Below are 21726 nucleotides of genomic sequence, written 5' to 3'. Positions count from 1 at the left end.
CTGGTCTAGCGGTAACGCCAGCACCTGGGAAGACGCCCGTTACTTAGCAGACCTTGGTCTAGCGGTAGTGCTAGCGCCTGGGAAGGCACCAGTTACTTAGCAGACGGGGAAAGCGAGTCTCCTTTTCCCCGGGGGAGTTAGAGAAGACTCTGCTCCACCACCTCTTGTGCAAGGCGACATCAGTCAGGCCCACCCGCAGCCATCCAGAGGCCCGTCTCCCCGTGATGCTGTGCTTCAGCGGTCACACTCCTGGTCTGCTTTCGTGGTCAGCCCTGTACACCGGGCTCCGCCTTCTAGATAGCAGTAGCACAATTAGTGAAAGTACTAAAAGTCTTTGAAATACATAGAAGAAAGAATGGTGTAAGCTGTCCTCTCTCTCTCTCCGCCTCGGCTGCCAAACAGGGAAGGGCCCCCTGTCCAGTGGACACGAGACACACGTGACCTTACCTATCATTAGAGATGGCTCACGCTCCTTACCCTGCCCCCTTGCCTTGTATCCAATAAATAACAGCGCAGCCAGGCATTCGGGGCCACTACCGGCCTCCACATCTAGGTGGTAGTGGTCCCCCGGGCCCAGCTGTCTTTTCTTCTATCCCTGTCTTGTGTCTTTATTTCTATGATCTCACATCTCTCCGTACACGAGAAGAACCCACAGGCCCAGTAGGGCTGGACCCTGCAGTTACAGGGAGCCATGATAGCACCATTGCACTCCACACTGGGCAACAACAGAGCAAGACTCTGTCTCCAAAAAACAAAAAAACAAAGTTGAGATTTCACATCTAGATGACATTTGAGACAGGGTCTGGCTTCGCTGCCCAGGCTGGATTGCGGTGGCTCCATCATGGCTCACTGTAGCCTCCACCTGCTGGGCTCAGGCAATCCTCCCACCTCAGCCTCCTGAGTAGCTGGGACCAAAGGTGCACATCACCACACAAGGTAGTGTTTTGTATTTTTTGTGAGATGGGGTCTCACTACATTGCCCAGGCTGGGTTCAAGAGATCCACCCCTCAGCCTCCCAAAGTGCTGGGATTATAGGCAGCAGCCACTGCACCCAGCAGTAGTGTGTTGAGTAAACACTCTATTCGTTAGCATTCCCCTCCCATGAGCCTCGGGAGACACCGGGCTTTGGAAGTGATGCTGGCGGTCACAGAAGCGGAGATCAGGGCAGGGTTGGCATCCAGTACGGGATGGGGAGAGAGCCCTGCAGAGGGCTCTACACCATGGCTCCAGCGACGCGATTCCCTGTGGGGACCCACCTGCCCTGCAGCTGCCACACCACCCCAGGCCAGCAGGTGTGACCCCCTGGTCACGGGCCACCCCAGCCCTGAGCACAGAGATGGACACACGTCCCGGCCCACACAGACACAAGCAGCATGAAATTCAGAAATAAAGATATAATGAAAGACCTTTTTTTTCCACAAGAATAGGTTAAATACATACAATTGGTAAATTATAGAGCAATTCTGAATAAACTGATCAAAAAACGAAGAAAGATGAGCGCGTGCGGGCTGGGCTTGTCTCACGCCCGCCTCCGGACAGGGTGGGTTTCTTGCCGGCGGCCGTGCCCCACCTCGACGCGATGCACCTGCGGTACATCCTACCCAGGCGAAGTCACGGAACAGACGCAGAAGAGGGGAGACGGCCGCGACCCGGGGAGCCACGCGGCCCGAAACAGCCCCTGCTGGCTCTGGCGTCTTTCCGGGCCAGGGTGCCCCTCTGCCATGTTCCGTGGACAGCGAACACCCGGGCCAGAGCCATTACCTACTGTGAAGGCCAGCGCAGGGGGCACGGGATGTGAGGGAGGCCCCCGAGGGCACGGGGCCTTCTGCAGGGACTCCGGTCCTCCGCCTTCCACCAGCATAGGAGGACGGGCTTCTGGGCCACCGGACATAAGGAATTCAGAGAAAAGGCTCTGCAGGTACCCAAGGCCCCCCAGCCTGCAGCACCGAGGGGCGCCCAGGAGGCCTGGCCTGCGGAGGGCACCGGCAGCCCCCGCCCCGCTCGCGGCCGCCGCAGTCAAGGGCGACTTGTGGTTGGAGTGAGCAGGCTCCTGGCTTCCAGGGCAGCAAAAACCCCCAAGCACTTTCTAGAAGGAATGTGTTTCATTCTGACTGTAAACACATTTGTAAATGCTGAGACCAAACCCCGGCTTATGGATCCTGAGCCACGGCCATCACTGGCCCCGCTAAGCCTCATCACCACACGGCCAGGCCAGACCAGCACCCGCGGACGCCAGCTCCACCCCTGGGCCCCGAGGTTCCCACCCGCTGAGGAGCCGGGAGCTCCGAGAACGCAGGAGCAGCCCGCGGTCGGCAGCAAGTTTGCATTTCTAAGTGACCACATCTAATAAAATGAAAAATGGGTTTACTAAAACAGGTCCAAAGACAACACGGAAGATAAGCTACAAATCCAGCACACAAGGCCCACCCACACCAGCCCCAGCGGCCCGTGGCCGGGACAGGGCTGAGGCTCCAGTCTCCTCCAAAGCCCAGTCACACATTTTGGTTTTTGCTTCCCCTTTCAGGTTTTTAAAAGCTAAACCTAGGAGCCTGGTGGGTCTGCCTGTGCTGGGCAGTGTGTCCAGCCTGCCGAGGTGACGCTCTGGTGCGCGGTGCCCTCAGTGGCGCCTGGGCCTCACTCCTGCGCGATGCTCCTCAGCACGTACTTGACCGTGTAAGCAAAGGCTGCAAACCCAACTATCACAAACAAGTTCGCCAGGGCGCCACCCAGGAGTCCGTGGTGCCGGTTGGCCTGCTGGAGCCCTGCGAGGTTTGGGACGGCCCCCGGCGCATGCCCGTTGAGAAGCTGAATCCCGTTCTGGACGAGGTGCGTCTCCCCGTCTGGAACCACGTCTGGCAAGGGGAGAGTCTGGGGTCTGCTACTGAGTTCGTCTTGTGCTTTCTGTTTTTGTTTAATCTCCTAAGAGAAAAACAGCGAGAAAAGCAGCTGGTCTCCAACCAGCGCCTTCAGGACCAGCACTCCTGTTCTCAGGAGTCCAGGGTCCACCACCAAGAACCAAGCCCTAGGCTGTGTCAAATTCCGACCCCATCTCACAGGTGAGGGCCCGAGCGTGGCCGGCCTCACTGGCCCTGTGCCCCTTGGCCCCTGCACTCAGGCAGACCAGAGCAAGGCTGAGCCACAGAGGCCAAGACCAGGGAGCACTCCAGTCCCAGTCCCACATGGCAGCCGCTGTGCCTCCCAGCTATCCCCAGACACCACCCAGCTGGGTGCTCAGAACCACGAGCTCCACGCCCCCGTGGGACAGGCCCAGCCCCCGGCCCACCAGCACAGCTGTCCGCAGGCCACCCCCCAGAGCCCAGGCTTTCTGCCTCCCCTGCCTCGGGGCTCCTGGGGGAGAGGAGCCATCCCCTGGGGAGGTCTGCAGCTTCAGGACACAGATTTTACTCTTTGGAAAGAGGTGAAACTCAAGTGTTTTAACGCAGGGGAAGGCGAAACCCACTTCCGTCTTTCTTACCTCCACGACTTCAGGAAATAATTCACAAAAGACTTTATCTTTCAAATTAAATGCTAAACTCTGCACTGCCAGTTGTCTTTTCTAGGAAGGAAGGGAAGGGAATCAGCCAGAAAACTAATTTCAATTCTTTCAAGATTCTAAAAACAGATGATTTCAAAGTCAAGGGCTGCAGTCTTCGTGTTGCAGAAAGCATTTAATAAGCACACTCTTCACAGCAAACTAACTTATAGTCTTACAAAGGCTTCTTAATCTTCCCACCATCAATTCATGATATCACACTTGATTCCTATTAAAGACAGAGAAAAACAAGCCACCCAAGGACCGTGCTCCCCGCTGAAGAGGCCCGGGCCGTCTGTGCAACTGGTACTGCCTTGGCCCACCCCAAGATCCCAAGGAGGAGCCCCTGGCGGGTGTGGATGAGGCTGGATGTGGATAAAAGCAAGACCGAGAGGCAGCGGGGAACACGAGGCCACAGAGCAAAGCAGTCTCCACGACAGTGCCTGGGACAAGGTGGGAACTCCACCCAGCCCCGCCTACTGAGAAGAAAGGCAGCTGCGGCCGGGCTCGGTGGCTCACGCCTGTAATCCCAGCACTTTGGGAGGCCCAGGAGGGCGGATCACGAGGTCAGGAAATCAAGACATCCTGGTTAACACGGTGAAACCCCGTCTCTACTAAAAATACAAAAAAAAAATTAGCCGGGCGTGGTGGTGGGCGCCTGTAGTCCCAGCTACTCAGGAGGCTGAGACAGGAGAATGGCGTGAACCCCGGGGGGCGGAGCTTGCAGTGAGCTGAGATTGCGCCACTGCACTCCAGCCTGGAGACACAGCGAGACTCCGTCTCAAAAAAAAAAAAAAAAAAAAAAAAAAAGGCAGCTGCAACTCAGGAACAGAGAACAGCCCCCCAGACACAAGGCTGACGGCCCACCAGGGAGAGGCTCTAAAACTCACCGTGAAGTCCGACGTCTCTATACTGCCCAGGGTGGGGCCCTTCTCCACCATGAAGCTCAGGAGCCCAGTCAGGATGGTGGAGACAGACCAGGCCGGGTTCCACGTGTCCGGGTGGAAATCCGTGATAGAAAGACACAGCCTGCGAAACGGGGGCCCCGTCAGTGCACACTCCCCACCGCAGCCAGAAAGCCTCCGCGGCCCCTCCAGGCACCTTACCTGGTGTTGCACTTAAACCTCCCGTTGGGAGTGATCATATAGATACTGGGAGGTTTGAAAGGAAATTCTCTGGGAAAAATTAGTTTTCCATGATAATAGCCACCTACATGGAAACAAAACAGAAAGAGCCTTGTCGTCCGCCACAGCAGGGGCTCCTGGAGACCTCGTCCCCATCCCCCCATGCCACCCCCCCGCTCAGCTCAGCTCCCGGGTCCTCATTGCCCTCTCCGTCCCCAGCCGGCTCCCAGGCTCAGTCCCCCACTGACCTTGCTCTCCACTCCCACCCACTGTCATGACCACCCAGACCCAATGCCCCTCCCCACCCCACCTGTACTCACCACCCGACTGGACCCAGACCCCCACTGCCCCGGGAGCTCGAGACAACCACAGCTACTGCACACCCCTCTCCCTGGAGTGTCCACACACACCCCCACCAGGAGCAGAGGGGTCGGAAGAGGCATGCAGGGCCTCCTTGCAACACCCCCAGCACAGCAGGAGCTCCAGGCCCAGCTGAGGCCGCCCCTCTCAGGACTCGGGTCCAGACCCAGCGACTCTCCAGCACCGTTCGCTTCCCCGACCCAACTGCACCCAAAGGCCAGCAAAACGCACCTCAAACACACCATTCTCCACCACACACCCCTCCAAGTTCTGCCAAATGCCCCCTGCCCTGACCTGATCCCCTGGATTCGGGCCTCATTCATGGCTCTTCACACGTCCTACCCTCCCAAGCTCTCAAATCCACCTGACCAGGCTTTCTCCCTGCTCTACCAAACCTGACCTGAAGATCGACCTCAGGGTCACCCACACGTTCCCACTTTTTTTTGTTTTTTTTGTTTTTTTTTGAGACAGAATCTTGCTCTGTCGCCCAGGCTGGAGTGCAGTGGCGCGATCCTGGCTCACTGCAACCTCTGCCTCCCAGGTTCAAGTGATTATTCTGCCTCAGCCTCCTGAGTAGTTGGGACTATAGGCGCGCGCCACCACACCCGGCTAATTTTTTTTTAATTTTAGTAGAGACGGGGTTTCACCGTGTTAGCCAGGATGGTCTCTATCTCCTGACCTCATGATCCGCCCGCCTCGGCCTCCCAAGGTGCTGGGACTACAGGCGTGAGCCACCTCGCCCAGCCGTCCCACTGGTTTCTGACCACCCAACGGCATAGCCTTATAAGGGGCCACTCCTGGCTCCGCCTCTCCAAAGCCCCACCCTGGTCTAGCTCCTCCACTCCCCACCCCCTCTTCCCACTCCAGCCAGCCCCTCTTCGCCCACCCAAGCACAGGGTGCTCTCCTCTCAGTCCTGGCATCCTCCTGGGGTCGCCCTAGTTTCACGGCCTCCCATCAAGAGCCCTGCAATGGCTGCTCAGCCACTTCCCCCACCCTGCACCCACGGGCCCTGTGCACACTCCAGGCCACTACACTGACCGTCCACAGCACAGCACCCAGACGCCCCCATCCAGGACAGAAATCCAGCCACTTCCACCAAATGGCAACTTGGCAACTCCATCCTCCTGGTATCACACCCACTCCATGAGCAAATCCTGTTGGCCCCACCTTCAAATCAATCTAGAGCCGCACACCCTGTGTGGCCTCCCCTGGCCCTGCTCCCAGACCCTCTATGAGCTGCCTCACGGCAGCCCCGCCCCAGCCCGAGGCCCACACACTGGCTGCCCAGGCTGCACCTGGAGTTGGTTGGAAATTCAGAGCTTGGGGCCAACCCCAACCAGAGGACCACAAGTGCATAAGCCAGGACTCCCTGGCCACACCTGCATGCATGACATGTGTGTGCATGCCATCAGGACGCACGTGTGTGCATGTGTGTGTGCATGCCATCAGGACGCACGTGTGTGCATGTGTGTGTGCATGCCATCAGGACGCACGTGTGTGCGTGTGTGCATGCCATCAGGACGCGTGTGTGCGTGTCTGAGTGTGTGCATGCCATCAGGACGCACGTGCATGTGTGTGTGCATGCCATCAGGACGCATGTATGTGCGTGTGTGTGCATGCCATCAGGACGCGTGTGTGCGTGTCTGAGTGTGTGCATGCCATCAGGACGCACTTGTGTGCATGTGTGTGTGTATGCCATCAGGACGCATGTGTGTGCGTGTCTGCATGCCATCAGGACACGTGTGTGTGCATGTGTATGTGCATGCCATCAGGACGCGTGTGCACGTGCGTGCCATCAGGACGCATGGGCGTGGGCATGTGTGTGCGTGCCATCAGGACACGTGCGTGCGTGTGTATGCGTGTGCATGCCATCAGGTTTGAGGAGCACTGGCCTCTGTCCTCCCTCGGGCTCCCTGTGCACAGCCCTGCCCCAACGCGAGTCCCCAAATCGCCGCGGGCTCTTCTGCTCTAGACCCACCCTGTGTAGGATGCAGCACCCCTGCCCCTCGAGTGCTTCACATCTTGCAGGAACGCTCATCATCTTAGGCCGCCTCGGCATCCACTCTGAATCTAGGCTGGACTTTCTCTGACCAGAAGCGGGGCTGCCGCCCGCAACAATTTTCAGTTCACATCCCCCTTCCTCGAGCTGATCCACCCAGACGCCCGCCCTACGCACTGTCCCCTGGTGACCACCCACCATGTCCCCACGGACCCCATGCCCCACATGGACTGTGCAGCCACACCACGGAGTCCCCCACAGTCACAGCATGGCCCCACGGGGCTCGTGCCCGCTTGTATTAAACCCACCAGTTAAAACTCCCCAAGGGAAACCTGTGTGCAGAATTCCCTGGACCCAATAAAGGGTCGGCCTGGGGGTTCCAGTCTCTCTCCACTTTCCCTGGCCTCCCTGCATGTGTGGCCTCCCGCACATGTTTCCCTTGTGTCTCTCTCTTGATCACTAGGGGCTGCTCTCCCTCCCATAGATCCTAAATGAAAACATGGCCTCACTGTCTGCCTCCCCTGAAGACACACATGGCCAAGCAGGGGGACGCTGCAGCTTCCTCTCTGCACTCTGCTCAGGGCTGGCATTCGAGGACACGCAGGAACTGGGGTGGAGTCAACAGTGGAGGGACGGCATGAGCAAGTGCCACTGTCACCCATCCTGGCGTGCGGCCACATCCACCAGGGAGAGGCGAAGCCCAGGAATGACACCCAGAAGACACAAGAGATCATAAGGAAAGGCCAAACCGGAAAGTGAGTGAAAGAAACAGGCTTGCTTAAAAGAGGAAGCGGGAACAGCCCAAGCGAGGCTGGAACGACGTTTAGCTCGGTGCTAATGGGCAAGAGTGACTTACACGGCAGGAAACGGCCAGTTGAGCGCAGAGGGTGCTGGGAGATGGACACCCTGCTGCCTCACTGCGCGCGCACACCTGTCGGGATGGGAGACGGGCGCCCTGCTGCCTCACTGCGCGCACACCTATCGGGAAGCCCCAGACGGCTATCCCACTGCTTGTCACCCGCCAGAGAAACCCAAGACAAAGGCACCAAGAGCCACACACACACAGACGTTCACAGCACCAGATGAAAATCAGGAAGCACCCACTTGTCCTGAAGTGGGTCCCTGGCAGCTTGAACATCCCCACACCCCAGGCCATCTGCTGAAAAGCCTGAGGCAAAGGCCTAGCTGGCTACTCTGCCCCATGGCCTGTCCCTCCTCTACCACTGCCTGACCCTCATCACTGGGGTAAGTCTTGAAACCACAGACTCCACTTCATTCTTTAGAAAAATTGTTTTAACTATTCTAGGTCCTTTGCCTTTGCATGTAGCTTGTGTAGTATAAAAAACTGAGATTTTGTTAGGACTGTGTGAAATCTACAGATTCACTCAAGGGGAATGATTTAGCAACATTTGTAGGAAGCCAGCTCTGAACTGTCAGAGTGGGCACGCCTGGGCAGCACCAGGGGCAGAACAGCCACGGAACCCAGTGCACGGAGGGGACGCAGCTAATGCACAGGCAGGAAGAGGGGTCAGAAATCCCAAAGTCAGGAAGGAAGCCGTCGTCAGCAGCATCAGATACCAGAGGCTAAGAAACTGAGGACTGAGAACAGCCCCTCGGCAAGTGGCAATTCAGAGGAGTTCCCTGGAGACTCTGAAGGAGAGCAGAGGGCAGGGCTGCAGAGAGCAAAAGGCATCCCCCAGTGAGGGGGAGGGCCGCGGGGACGGGAGCAGCAGTGCCATAGAGGGAAAAGGGAGGGGCAGTAGGAACACACATTCTCTCTCTGAAGGGAGGCTTTCCTGAGACCCAGGACCAGCACAGAGCCACACACGGTTGTGGGGAACAACAGAAGCGATGGGAGGGGACCAAGATAAAAGCACAAGTGACAGGGTTGGGGCCGGCAACGGCCGCACCACACCCAGGGGCTACCCCTCTTCTCCCAACTGTGTCCAGCCCTGTCGGGGGAGCAGCTCATCTCCACCAGCAACTGACCTGGCTGGTGAAGTTGAGGGAGACGGGGTGTGGATACAGAATTAATATTCACTATTTATTTTTAAAAAACTAAAACCACAAAACAAACAAAAAAAATGTAAAGCTGGCATAATTTTGCTTGTCAAAGACCACCACCCATTTTGGGTTTTTTTTTTTTTTTTTGAGATGGAGTTTTGATCTTGTCACCCAGGGTGGAGTGCAGCGATCTCGGCTCACTGCAAGCTCCGCCTCCTGGGTTCAAGCGATTCTCCTGCCTCAGCCTCCCGAGTAGCTGGGACTACAGGGGCCCACCACCACGCCCAGCTAATTTTTTGTATTTTTTTAGTAGAGACAAGGTTTCACCATATTAGCAAAGATGGTCTGGATCTCCTGACGAGTTTCACTCTTGTCACCCAGGCTGGAATGCAACGGCACGACCTCGGCTCACTGCAACCTCCGCCTCCCGGGTTCAAGTGATTCTCCTGCCTCAGCCTCCCGAGTAGCTGGGATTATAGGCATGCACTACCACACCCGGCTAATTTTGTATTTTTAGTAGAGATGGGGTTTCTCCATGTTGGTCAGGCTGGTCTCAAACTCCTGACCTCAGATGATCCGCCCACCTCAGCCTCCCGAAGTGCTGGAATTACAGGCGTGAGCCACCGCGCCCGGCCGACCACTACTCACTCGGTGGTATATATTCTTCAGATCAGCTGAAGGCACACACACGCATCGTAACAAGTACTTTAACACGCCCTGGACACCTGCTCCCGGGCCTTATCTCACCACGGCCTGCTGGCATCCCCAACGCTGGTCATGGGCAATGACACGATGATGGAGGGCCCACCCTACAGATGTACTCCTGCACTCTGGCTGCCCTAGTTGCAGATGATCCAGAACTGGGATTCCTGGGCCAAAGGAGAGTCCACAGGTGTGGCTGTGTTAACTCGGCCAAAATGCCTTCAGGAGAGCCTTTTTCATTCTTACCCACCCACAACCCACCCAACAGTCCAAAGCAGGGGTTGCAAACCTTCTTCTAGCAGCAGCACTCTCCTCTAGTGAAATCTCATCCAAAGCCTCCACACACAGGCAAACAGAGCCTGCTGCTCCAGCCACCTGAAGCCGGGGCCCTGTGGCTGGACAGCAACTGCTGACCTGGCCCTGCTCTGCCTTGTGCTTGCCGGTGGGACAGTATTCACGGGCACACTGACTACTGACCTGGACCAGATCGAGGCTGGCGCCAGCCTCCGCCAAAGGCCCCAGAAACTTGCTGACAGCTCCAGCATCTACTCTATAAATGACACTAGGTCTCTAGGTGGTGTCTGCTGACCTGGAGGGGTCAGGCTGCTGGATCAGCCTTGGTAGTCGATGAAGGGCTGAGGTGCTGGACAGGTCCTGCAGCCTCCCGAAGCCCCAGGTGCCACCACACAGGGGTACTTGCACTTAGCTCAGAGACCGTCCTGGGGATTGCGAAACCCTGGGGGCACCCAGCACAGAAGGCACACTGAATAACTGAATATATGTGCCTTTCCTTTGATGATATGCACTGGGTCTTAAGAAATAGTAGAACAGGCCAGCTTCAGTGTTTACCCCGGTCTGGTTTTCTCAGCTATGGCCCTATGGTGTCAGAGGCTGGTGAACACAGACGCTACAGGCGGCCCAGCAGGCTGAGACACATCAGCGGAGCAAACACTTCCAGCGTGTGGAGAAGCAGACGAGGAGGAGTTCCAACTAAGCCAATTTAACTAGCGCACATCCAAAGTAGAAAGGCTGCTGTTTGCAAATAAAAGATGTTGAACAGGCAAGGCTGACGGAGAATATAAAAACCGCCTGGTGTTCTTCTCCTAAGCACAGAATCCTTACCTTCATAAGGGGTCATCTCTGGGCCTCGGACGACATAGTGCCTAAGGGAGAGAAGAAAATTACTTGGGATTTGAGGACAGCAAATTCTCCAAAATCTGAATCATTCCAAGCCTGGGGTTTATAGAACCCAGCCAAAATTACATTCACATTCAGGCAGTGAACAAATGAAGGTGAAATGTCACACAGCCACACGGCTTCAAAACCCCCGTCTCTTCTACCGTGGGTGCTTTTAGTCTCTTGTAACAGGATCTTAGAGACTATACTTTATAAGTTTACCATAAAGTACCTTTGTTTCGACAATATAACATGCACGAAGCTAATCTTAATAATAACTGAAATCTTAAATAAATTTTAATTTCACAGTACATTACTAAGATGTACTTGAAGACTGTAATCCCAGCACTTTGGGAGGGCACGGTGGAAGATCGCTTGAGCCCAGGAGTTTGACACCAGCCTAGGCAACATAGCAAGACCCCACCTTAATTAAAAAAAAAAAAAAAAAAAAAAGTTAGCCGGGTGTGGTAGTGCATGCCTGCAGCCCGCCTACTCAGGAGGCTGAGGCGGGAGGATCACTTGAGCCCAGGAGTTTAAGGCTGCAGTGAGCTATGATTGTGCCACCACATCCCATTTGGGCAACAGAGTGAGACCCTATCTCCAAAGAAAAAACGATGTACTTTGAAATGTATATTCTTAAATGTACTTATATATAATGTGTTTTTTGATATCACACACGCAGGCTAAACAGAACACAGCTAGTGATGCGGGGCCGGCTCGGTGCCCCCAGCCCTTTCTCGTGCTCCTGGAAAAACCATAAGTGACTTGAGCAGCTGTCCTGGAGCAGAAGGAACAGGAACTGCCGTGATTGTGTCCAAAGCCACAGTCCCCACACAGAGCTCACCCTCAGACCAGAGGCAGCAGCAAATCGACTAAACACTCCTCCACACAAATAAATAAGGCTTCTGCTTTACATAAAGAAGTGTCTGGGCTTTACAGATTCCCAAACGAAACAGAAGAGCACAGAGAAGAAAGTAAAACCAGCTAGAAATGCCAGAAACCAGACACGGCTTCAACTGCCAACACCGGCCAACACCGGCCATCATCTTTCCCCTTGCTCTGCCCCAGGACATGTGTGCCATCACTTTAAAACTAATGGGGGCTGGGCTCGGTGGCTCATGCCCGTGATCCCAGCACTCTGGGAGGCCAAGGTGGGTAGATCACCTGAAGTCAGGAATTCGAGACCAGCCTGGTCAACATGGTGAAACTCCGTCTCTACTAAAAATACAAAAATTAGGCCGGGTGCGGTGGCTCACACCTGTAATCCCAGCACTTTGGGAGGCTGAGGCAGGTGGATTGCCTGAGGTCAGGAGTTCAACACCAGCCTGGGCAACACGGTGAAACCCTGTCTCTATTAAAAATACAAAAATTAGCCAGCCATGGTGGCGCACAGCTGTAATCCCAGCTACTCAGGAGGCTGAGGCAGGAGAATCGCTTGAACCTGGAAGACGGAGGTTGCAGTGAGCCGAGATCACACCGCTGCACTCCAGCCTGAGTGACAGAAATAGTACTCAAAAGAAACTACTAATGGGATGATGTATCAGCAGAGCCAGCTGATATGTTTTACTCAAAAAATGCCATTATCACGTGTCATTGACCCAGGAACCCAGTGGCTCTGAGCTCAGCACGCGATGCACCCAGGAATGTGGCCTTACGTTGTTACTGTGCCCAACCTGCGAAAACTGGGAAGAAATGAAGAAGTCATCCTCTTCCTGAGACAGAGCCCAGCAGCCTTGGGGCGGCTGAGAGAAGATGGGATCCACATGGCCCATAGCGCACCCCACAGGCCTTTTCTGGGAAAGCAGTCTTCTCTCAGGGAAGGGAGAGACACCTGCCGAGGACCTGCCAGGGGCTCTCGCACTGACGCTGCTGTCCTTAATGCCTCAACAGTACAGGCAACATGGGCTACGCTGAGCCCCTGCTCTCCTGGAAGTCTGGTATTTTGGTATTTTGGTATTTTGGCAGGTGCCAGGCAGAGGGTGCCTAGGACCAGCCCCATAAAGTCCCTGGGCCTTCCCCTAATATGTTTTAGTTTCCAATGAGTTTCTCTGCTCAACATTCCACACATGCCGTCCAAACCCAAGCCTGCTGCTGGGAATGGAGCACAGAGACTTTGCCCCACATGCCTCTTCCGCTGGCTGACTGCAGTTTTCTCTCGTGTGTGTGTGTGTGTGTGTGTTTTCTCTCCAGTGTGTGTGTGTGTGTGTGTGTGGTGGAGTCTCACTCTGTCGCCAGGCTGGAGTACAGTGGTGCGATCTCAGCTCACTGCAACCTCCGCTTCCCGGGTTCAAGCGATTCTCCTGCCTCACCCTCCCAAGTAGCAAGTAGCTGAGATTACAGGCGTGCGCCACCATGCCGGGCTAATTTCTGTATTTTCAGTAGAGACAGGGTTCCACCATGTTGGCCAGGCTGGTCTCAATCTCCTGACCTTGTGATCCACCCACCTCGGCCTCCCAAAGTGCTGGGATTACAGGCATGAGCCACTGTGCCTGGCCTTCTCTCCGTAATTTTAATGGTGAGTATTCTTTGTGAATCATCGAACCTGCACCGGGACTTGGGGACGCCTGACCCACAGATTTGTGGGGAGGGATTTCCCCACACAATGAAGACGTCCTTGCAACCAGGGAGGAGGCGGCTACCGTGGAACTTGTCCCTCTCACCTGCCAGCGATGTCCTGGGGCCACATCTGATTTTCAACACTGGGGGCAGAGAGCACTCTGGTGGCCAAGGGGCTCCGCCTCACCCTGGGTATCCTCCGCCTGCCTGGGCTGGGCCTCCTCTGTGAGCCAGAGAAGGTGGACCCCTGACCAAGCCGAAACACACTTCCTTTCAACTCACTGAAATATCTTTTCTCTGGAATTAAAAAAAATTAGGCCAGGCATGGTGGCTCAAGCCTGTAATCCCAGCACTTTGGGAGGCTGAGGCAGGCAGATCACCTGAGATAAGGAGTTCGAGACCAGCCTGACCAATATGGTGAAACCCCATCTCTAAGGCAGGAGAATTGCTTGAACCAGGGAGGCGGAGGTCACAGTGAGCCGAGATCACGCCATTGCACTCCAGCCTGGGCGACAGAGCAAGACTCTGTCTCAAAAAAATAAATAAGGCCGGGCGTGGTGGCTCACGCCTGTAATCCCAGCACTCCGGGAGGCCAAGGCGGGCGGATCACGAGGTCAGGAGATCAAGACCATACTGGCTAACACAGTGAAACCCCGTCTCTACTAAAAATACAAAAACAAAAAATTAGCCGGGCATGGTGGCAGGTGCCTGTAGTCCCAGCTACTTGGGAAACTGAGGCCAGAGAATGGCATGAACCCAGCAGGCAGAGCTTGCAGTGAGCCAAGATTGTGCCACTGCACTCCAGTCTGGGTGACAGTGCAAGACTCTGTCTCAAAAAATAATAATAAGTAAATTTTTTTTTAAAGATCAAAATATAAAACATCCTCACATTTTATTTTATTTTATTTTATTTTGAGACAGAGTTTCGCTCTTGTTGCCCAGGTTGGAGTGCAGTGGTGTGATCTCAGCTCACTGCAAGCTCCGCCTCCCAGGTTCAAGCGATTCTCCTGCCTCGGCTTCCCGAGTAGCTGGGACTACAGGTGTGCGCCATCATGCCCAGCTAATTTTTGTATTTTTAGTAGAGACAGGGTTTCACCATGTTGACCAGGCTGGTCTCGAACTCCTGACCTCAGGTGATCCGCCCGCCTGAGCCTCCCAAAGTGCTGGGATTACAGGTGTGAGCCGCCATGCCCGGCCTCTCACACTTTATTTCTTACCAAATTACTAGCAGACCTGTAATGGCAGTGTTTTGACAGAGCAGTATGCACTCTCACACTCTATACTTCAGCAAGGGGGAGAGTCACCATGAGGTGAATGCTTATGAGGCACAGGTCCTCTCGTTGTCAGCCTGAGGGTCGGGGCACCTGGCCCAAGCCAGTGCCAGGGACAGGAGTGTCGGACCCTAGTCCTGTCAAATACTCCAAGCCAAAACAGGCTAATTCCCATATCCAGAAGCAAAGAGCAGAGTCTAGAAAGGCAGTTTCTCCTCTAAGTGCCTGGAGTGCACACCAGCAACAGCTGTGAACCCTGCATACCTGGACCCCTCCCCTAAGGACCCCACACCAGAGATTCTCTCCAGCCCCAACCTGAGTCAACCTGGACCCCGCCCCCCTCAAGGGCCCCACACCGGAGATTCTCTCCAGCCCCAGCCTGAGTCAAGCACGGCTCTGTGATGTCCCCGGCATGCGTCCATTGGGAAAAGACCAGAGAGTGTCCACAGGCCCCTGGGCACCCACTCACCCCGGGGGAGGGTGCAGGAGCACCTTGCCAATGCCATGACTGGGGCACCAGGCTCACCCAGCAGGGGCCGGCAGAGGCCTGCGCGGCAGCGACAGTCAGTGCAGGGTGATCAGTGGCGCGGAGCCTTACCACTCGAGAATATTCGAAGGGAGGGGCTCGGCACAGATGTAAGGCACCGGGTCTTTCTTAATGCGAAGGTAGTCCTGCTTCAGCCTCTGGGTTGCTGTGGTCGGAGCCCTCTTATTGCTGGAGCTGCTCATCTGTTAAAAGCAACGTCTACACTGACGACGAGAAGCAACGCCGGCCACAGCTCTCTCCCCCAGCGCAGCCCCACTCCCGCTTCTGCAGCCCACCATTCATTCAGGGCCCAGTCACCCAGAGTCACAGCTCACAGGTCACCCTCACTTGCCACCCGCCCAGACACCCAGAGGCCCTGCAGCTTCTCTCTTCCCGTCTGTCCCGCCACCACCTTCATTGACACGACGTACAGCTCAGGTACAAAGACAAGGAGAAACCCAAAGCCTCATTCCTGTCCTCCAAAAACTCACGCAGGGATACATTTACAGGGCCTGAGGGGGTATTAAGGCCACAGCCTCAGACCAGCTCCTGAGGGCAGCTACTCGCACCTTCCAACTCAGCTCAAGGACCCCGCACTGATGGAGAATCCACACCATGGAAGTGGGCAGGCACCACCGCCAGCCCCTTCACCACACCCGGAAGCCCGCTGCCCAACATTTACCACTGGCCACAAGCAAAACGAGCCGCAGAACGGGGGAGCCTCTGCGGCTGGAGGGACGAGGACTCTGGAGACTCCAAGGCACTCACTGGGCAGAGCAGCTGTCTTCCTGGTAGAAGGGGCCACAGGTGAACAGGCCACACCTGAGAAAGTGCAGTGTGCAAGGGCCCAAGCACAGTGAGGGCAGGGATAAGACTGGCCAGGGAGGCAGGGCCAGGGCATAAGGGTTTATTTACTTATTTTTCGTGAGACAGGGTCTTGCTCTGTCGCCCAGGCTGGAGTCACTGTGGCCTTGACCACCTCGGCTCAAGCAATCCTCCCACCTCAGCCTCCTGAGTAGCTGAGACTACAGACGCATGCCACCACGCCTAGCTAATTTTTTATTTTTTGTAGAGCTGGGATCTCACTATGTTGCCCAAGGTGGTCTCAAACTCCTGGCATCAACTGATTCTCAGGCCTCAGCCTCTGGAAGTGCTGGAATCACAGGCAGGAGCCACGGCAACCCGGGCCCCACAGGGGTTTGGGGTCCAAGCCTCAAGGCAGATCATATCTTCTGTTAGGAAAGTCACTCTGGTGGCTCCATTGGGACGTTCAAGACAGCACTGAAGGCCGAGCATGGGGCGCGAGGCACCATCATGCAAGAGAGGAGGCTGGATCAGGGACCCCAAGGCCCCTCAGCCACACCCGAGACTGGGGAGAGGGGTGGTGATCATCATGCAAGAGAGGAGGCTGGATCAGGGACCCCAAGGCCCCTCAGCCACACCCGAGACTGGGGAGAGGGGTGGTGATCATCATGCAAGAGAGGAGGCTGGATCAGGGACCCCAAGGCCCCTCAGCCACACCCGAGACTGGGGAAAGGGGTGGTGATCATCATGCAAGAGAGGAGGCTGGATCAGGGACCCCAAGGCCCCTCAGCCACACCTGAGACTGGGGAGAGGGGTGCTGATGAAAACAGGGCTCCCTGCTGCATCAGACTAGCTCCAACTCAAACCTTTTTTTTTTTTTTTTTTTTGAGATAGAATCTCACTGTTCGTTGCCCAGGTTGGAGTGCAGTGGCGTGATCTCCGCTCACTGCAACCTCTGCCTCCTGGGTTCAAGTGATTCTCCTGCCTCAGCCACTCAAGTAGCTGGGATTACAGGTGCCTGCCACCATGCCAAGCAAATTTTTTTTGTATTTTTAGTAGAGACGGGGTTTCACCATGTTGGTCAGGCTGGTCTCGAACTCCTGACCTCAGGTAATCTGCCCACCTCGGCCTCCCAAAGTGCTGGGATTACAGGCGTGAGTCCCCGCGCCCAGCCATGGCCACACGCTTTAATAACGTCTGTGGACATCAGTGGCCATCGATAACGGACAGTGACCAGTGATCTCCATCCTGACCTCCCAGTTCCCACAAACCAGAAGTCTACTCTAACCAGTTTCCTTGCTGATATGCTTTGGCTATGTCCCCACCCAAATCTTATATTGACTTGTAATCCCCATAATCCCCCATGTTGAGGGAGGGACCTTGTGGGAGGTGACTGGATCATGGGAGCGGTTTCCCCAAGCCGTTCCAGTGAAAGCGAGTTCTCAGGAGATCTGATGGTTTATAAGGCAGTGTTCCCTGCTCTTGCCCGCTCTCTCTAGCCTGCTGCCATGTGAGACATGCCTCTTCCCCTTCCGCCATGATTGTAAGTTTCCTGAGGCCTCCCTGGCCACACGGAACTGTGAGTCCATTAAACCCCTTTTCTTTATAAATTACTGAGTCTCGGGTACATCTTTATAGCAGCATGAGAACCAACTCATACACCTGTAGACAGCCACACATTCCACCTCCTTTCAGTCTCCACCTGCAAGAGATCTACAGACTTGGCCTCTCTAACCGGTTTATTCCTCCTCAGAGAACCACCACCAGCAGCCTGTTTAGTGTCTGCTCCCAACCTGAGGATGTCAATGGCCAGGGCTTGGCTGCTCACCCCACACACCCAGGGCCTGGAGTGCAGAGCTCAGCCAGGGCACCCACAGCGTGCTCCCAAATGTGTGGCCTCAGCACCACCCCCAACCCTGCTTCTTGTTCTGGGGTCCCTGACTCTTGCATTCCTTGTTCACCACAGCCTTCCCACTCTCATTATCTTCTCTAACGCAAAATGTCATCACTTCTCCCATCAACACCACAGGAGCCTCCCAACTCCCCCCGTGGGTCCAGAAGGTCTGAGCTTCTAGTCTCTTCCTATTTCAAGGCCCTCTTGTACGCATAAGTCAACATACTGTTCCGATCACCCACTCCCCCATCCACCCTTCAGGATACTCCACAGCCAAGCAAATAAACATCAACACATCCTCTTGCCTGCCAGCCCCTTGACAGAGGCAGCCCCAGCCAGCCCTCCTCGTTCCCAGCTCCCAAGACCCAGCACGGCCCGGGTCCCACTCCAGACTCCTGACCGACACACTCCTTCTCACAGCTGCTTCCCAGCCTAGACTGTACTGGAAACTCCCCAGGCCCTTTCGGGCATAGCCAGAGCCACTGCCTTCAGAGGCCTCCCTGATTTCCCTGCCAAATGCCTCCCACTCTGTCACACATCACTGGCCTCCATGTGACCCCACACACAACGCAGGGCCCTTCTGGGCCCCAGCAGAGGCAAGGGCGGGTTCCTCTGCCTAAGGAGTGCCTCCCCAGGAGGGCCCCCACCAGGGATGGGGTTACACTCCTGCCTGGGAAGGAAGTGCTTCCACACAGTGGCATCCCCAGCTCCTGGCTAAAGAAGCCAATGGGCCAGGGATCTCCCCTCAGGCCAACACCTGGTGATGGCCACAGTGATGACCCCAAGCAGCACCGCCACACAGGCTGTCCTTTCGACACTCACCCTGAAGCTAACACTCTGCCATATACAAAATAATTCACTGGACAATTCAAGTGCAGGTGGGTCTGGGCTTAGCTAAGTGGCCAGGCCGCAGGTTTAACGAAAGTTCATGGACAGCCGCGCAAAAATAAAATAGATTCCATCCAGTGAGTCACAAACAAGCTTCTCTCCCATACCTGCTTGGAGAGGCTTTTAAAATCATGTTCACGATTCAACTGCTTTCCACAGCCACTCTTCCTGAGCTTCACACAGAACAGCATTCTCACGTCCCCCAGGAGGCCAGGGGGCTATTTCCCCCAATTCTTCTCATCCCAATATGACAGCAGGAAGGACAAGGAAAACAAAAATTCACAAAGGGGCTGGGTGTGGTGGCTCACACCTGTAATCCCAACACTTTGGGAGGCCCAGGCAGGGAGATTACCTGAGATCGGGGGTTCGAGACCAGCCTGATCAACATGGTAAAACCCCGTCTCTACTAAAAATACAAAATTAATCAGGCGTGGTGGCATGTGCCTGTAATCCCAGCTACTCGGGTGACTGAGGCAGGAGAATCACTTGAATCCAGGAGGTGGAGGCTGTGGTGAGCCAAGATCAAGCCATTGCACTCCAGCCTGGGCAACAAGAGCGAAACTCCGTCTCAAAAAAAAAAAAAAAAAAAAAATTAGCCGGGTGTGGTGGTGGGCACCTGCAATCCCAGCTACTCTGGAGGCTGAGGTGGGAGAATTACTTGAACTCAGGAGCCGGAGGTTGTAGTGAACTGAGATCATGTCACTGCACTCTAGCTGGGCCAACAGAGACCCTGAATCAAAAAAAAAATTCCACAAAGGAAGCAAACTGTGAGAACAGAGTTTGAAGCATATGTGCCTCGGGTTCCCTTCAAACATCCCCACAGACAAAGGACACCAAGCATATCATCCTGCTGAGAGAAAGAGTTGGCGATTTTAAAACAAAAAGGCACAGGAAAAAAAAAATGTTCACACACAGAAACTGCATTAAAGCAGCGTGAATCACCGAGGGCAGCTGTGCCCAGGTGCTGAGGCAGTGGCTGCCCAGCGTCCCTCACCCGTCCCTCTTTGTCTGGACAGCTCTTTCCTGCTTAGGGGACGTGGCAGGAAACCTTGGCCTGACCCATCGGCCAGGCGCGTGGCACACCCAGGTCCAGGACTGCCACAGAAGTCTCTGCCTTCTCCACCAGACTGCTCCGGAGGCTGGACGGAAGCCCGGGCCGATGGAAGTGGGACACTCACCTGCGACTCACACATGCACCTGCCTGGGTCACCTGCCTGTCACTCATCCACGCACCTACCTGCCTGGCTCACCCGCCTGTCACTCACGCACGCACCTACCTGCCTGTCACTCAAGCACGCACCTACCTGCCTGGCTCACCTGCCTGTCACTCACGCACATCCCTGCCGAGAGTGGAACTGCTAAGGAGGTCAGCGGTGCCAGGCCGTGCAGATGACGGACTGCAAGTTCCGGGCACCCAGACCCAACCACGCCCTAGGCTCAGGTGCTAGACTAAGCGAGATACTCACGATCCTTTCTTCGGAAGCCAGATTACACAGTCTGGTTGCCCTGGAGCAGGGCGCGGGGCCACCGACCTGCCCCAGCCAAGCCCGCTGTACACTCTTCGCTGCCCACCTCCCACCGGGCTGAGGCCCGACCTTTCAGCCGCTTCCTATCTGGGTCTGGCAAGAGGATGGCAACCGGACTTGAGTTAAATACACACGCACTAAGTGGCAGGCACTGAAAAGGACGCCAGGAGGTGACACCTGGCCAGGGGCTGAAAGGATGCAGGGAATTGGCAGGTGTGGATGGCGAGGCCCGGCGCCGCTTAGAGACTTGTTCCGGGCTCGTGTCTCACTCGCCGGCCGGCGGTGGTCTCCCACTGTCACCGCCCGGGTTTCCCAGAAACGCTGGCCCTAAGCACAGTCCCGGGCACGCTCGTTTCTCTCGGGGTTTACGGGGCAGTCTGGAGTCTAACAGTTCAGGGGCGAGGCGACGGCGGGCTCGACGGCAGCCCTCCCCCGACACAGACTCCCGTGATCCACTGACGAACCAGGATCGAGGCTGCCCGTCCTGGGGCAGCTGCAAGTGTCCCAGCTGACGGGAGACCCGGCCGAGTGGTCAAGTCCCCGACATGACCCTGACCCGGAGCTCCGGGAGCCCGCCGTAACCGACCTCGGGTTCCGCGCAGGCAGGCTCGGGCCGGGGCCCCGCGGGCGGCGGGCGCGAACGGAGAAGCGTCGCGCAGGGTCCCCCGCAGCCCCGGGCCGCCGCTGTGGCCGGCTCCGGCAGGGGGGACGAGCGGGCCCGAGGACCCGGCGCAGGCCTGCGAGCGCGCTCACCTCTCCCTGTCGCTGCGCGTGGGCCGCCGCCGCGCTCAGGCTCGCCGTAGTCGAGGCCGGAGCAGGGTGCGGAAAAGCGGGGCCCGCGCCCGAAACAGCCGCACCGCCCCGGGATTGGGCCCACCGAACCCGCCGCAGGGCCGCCGCCGCCTCAGCCTCCAAGATGGCCGCTCGCGGGGCGGAACCAGCCTAGCTTCTGCTTCCGGTGCGCGGTCCGGGGCGGTGGGGAGGGAGGGGGAGGGCGGGCCGCTCTAGGCAGACTGGCGGACCGCCCCCACGACTCTCTGTCGCCGTCGACCCCGGTGTGGGGGATGGGGCAGGGGGCGGGGCGGCGCTTGCGCACTGGCGGGCGGCTCCGGGCACCGTTAGTGGGCGCGAGAGCCCCAGACCCCGAAGTCGCGCGCTTCCCTCCCCATGTGCCACGGCCCAGGGCGGCAGGCCCGGCTGAGGGCGACCCCGGTGGAGAAAGAACCCCGACCCTCCCGCCTCCCGGCTTCCGCCTTGTCCTCCGCTCCCACGCCCCACCCGGCCCTTAGGGGAGGCGCGGCGCGGCCCGGGCATGGAGCGGCCCGGGCCCCTGGAGGCTCGGTGGAGGGTTGGGCTCGAGGGA

General features: G+C 56.6%; 1 protein-coding gene across 11 annotated transcripts; it reads right to left on the bottom strand.

Annotated features, from left to right (window-relative positions):
- Positions 1-1379: 1379 nt before the first annotated feature.
- On the bottom strand, positions 1380-21429 carry UBE2J2 (ubiquitin conjugating enzyme E2 J2). Of its 11 annotated transcripts, none has more exons than XM_055099642.2 (8): positions 20304-21276; positions 15934-16039; positions 15324-15454; positions 10845-10885; positions 4639-4741; positions 4423-4561; positions 3476-3556; positions 1380-2919 (listed from the first exon to the last, which is right to left on the bottom strand). In XM_055099642.2, the coding sequence occupies exons 3-8, from the start codon at positions 15452-15454 to the stop codon at positions 2635-2637; spliced, it is 780 nt and encodes a 259-aa protein (XP_054955617.1). In that variant the 5' UTR covers positions 15934-16039; positions 20304-21276; the 3' UTR covers positions 1380-2634. The 11 variants fall into 11 exon arrangements, with proteins under 11 accessions (XP_054955617.1, XP_054955626.1, XP_003809542.1 ...); XM_055099651.2 differs by having other exon boundaries at positions 20828-21035; XM_003809494.5 differs by lacking the exon at positions 15934-16039 and having other exon boundaries at positions 21117-21429.
- Between the last annotated feature and the right edge of the window lie 297 nt (positions 21430-21726).

This window comes from Pan paniscus, chromosome 1 (assembly GCF_029289425.2).
Source record: "Pan paniscus chromosome 1, NHGRI_mPanPan1-v2.0_pri, whole genome shotgun sequence".
Taxonomy (NCBI): Eukaryota; Metazoa; Chordata; class Mammalia; order Primates; family Hominidae; genus Pan; species Pan paniscus.
This window is presented reverse-complemented; position numbering and strand designations above follow the sequence as displayed.

Bases quoted from the DNA above. Each gene is read 5' to 3' on its own strand.
- UBE2J2 (XM_034952880.3), bottom strand. From the start codon at position 16,152: ATGCCCTGGCCCTGCCTCCCTGGCCAGTCTTATCCCTGCCCTCACTGT. The intron at 15,455-15,933 runs GTAAATGTTGGG...TGCTTTTAACAG, and splicing joins CGTTTTGCTTGTGGCCAGTG to ATGAGCAGCTCCAGCAATAA. The intron at 3,557-4,422 runs GTGAGTTTTAGA...CTTCCTTCCTAG, and splicing joins TAGAGACGTCGGACTTCACG to AAAAGACAACTGGCAGTGCA.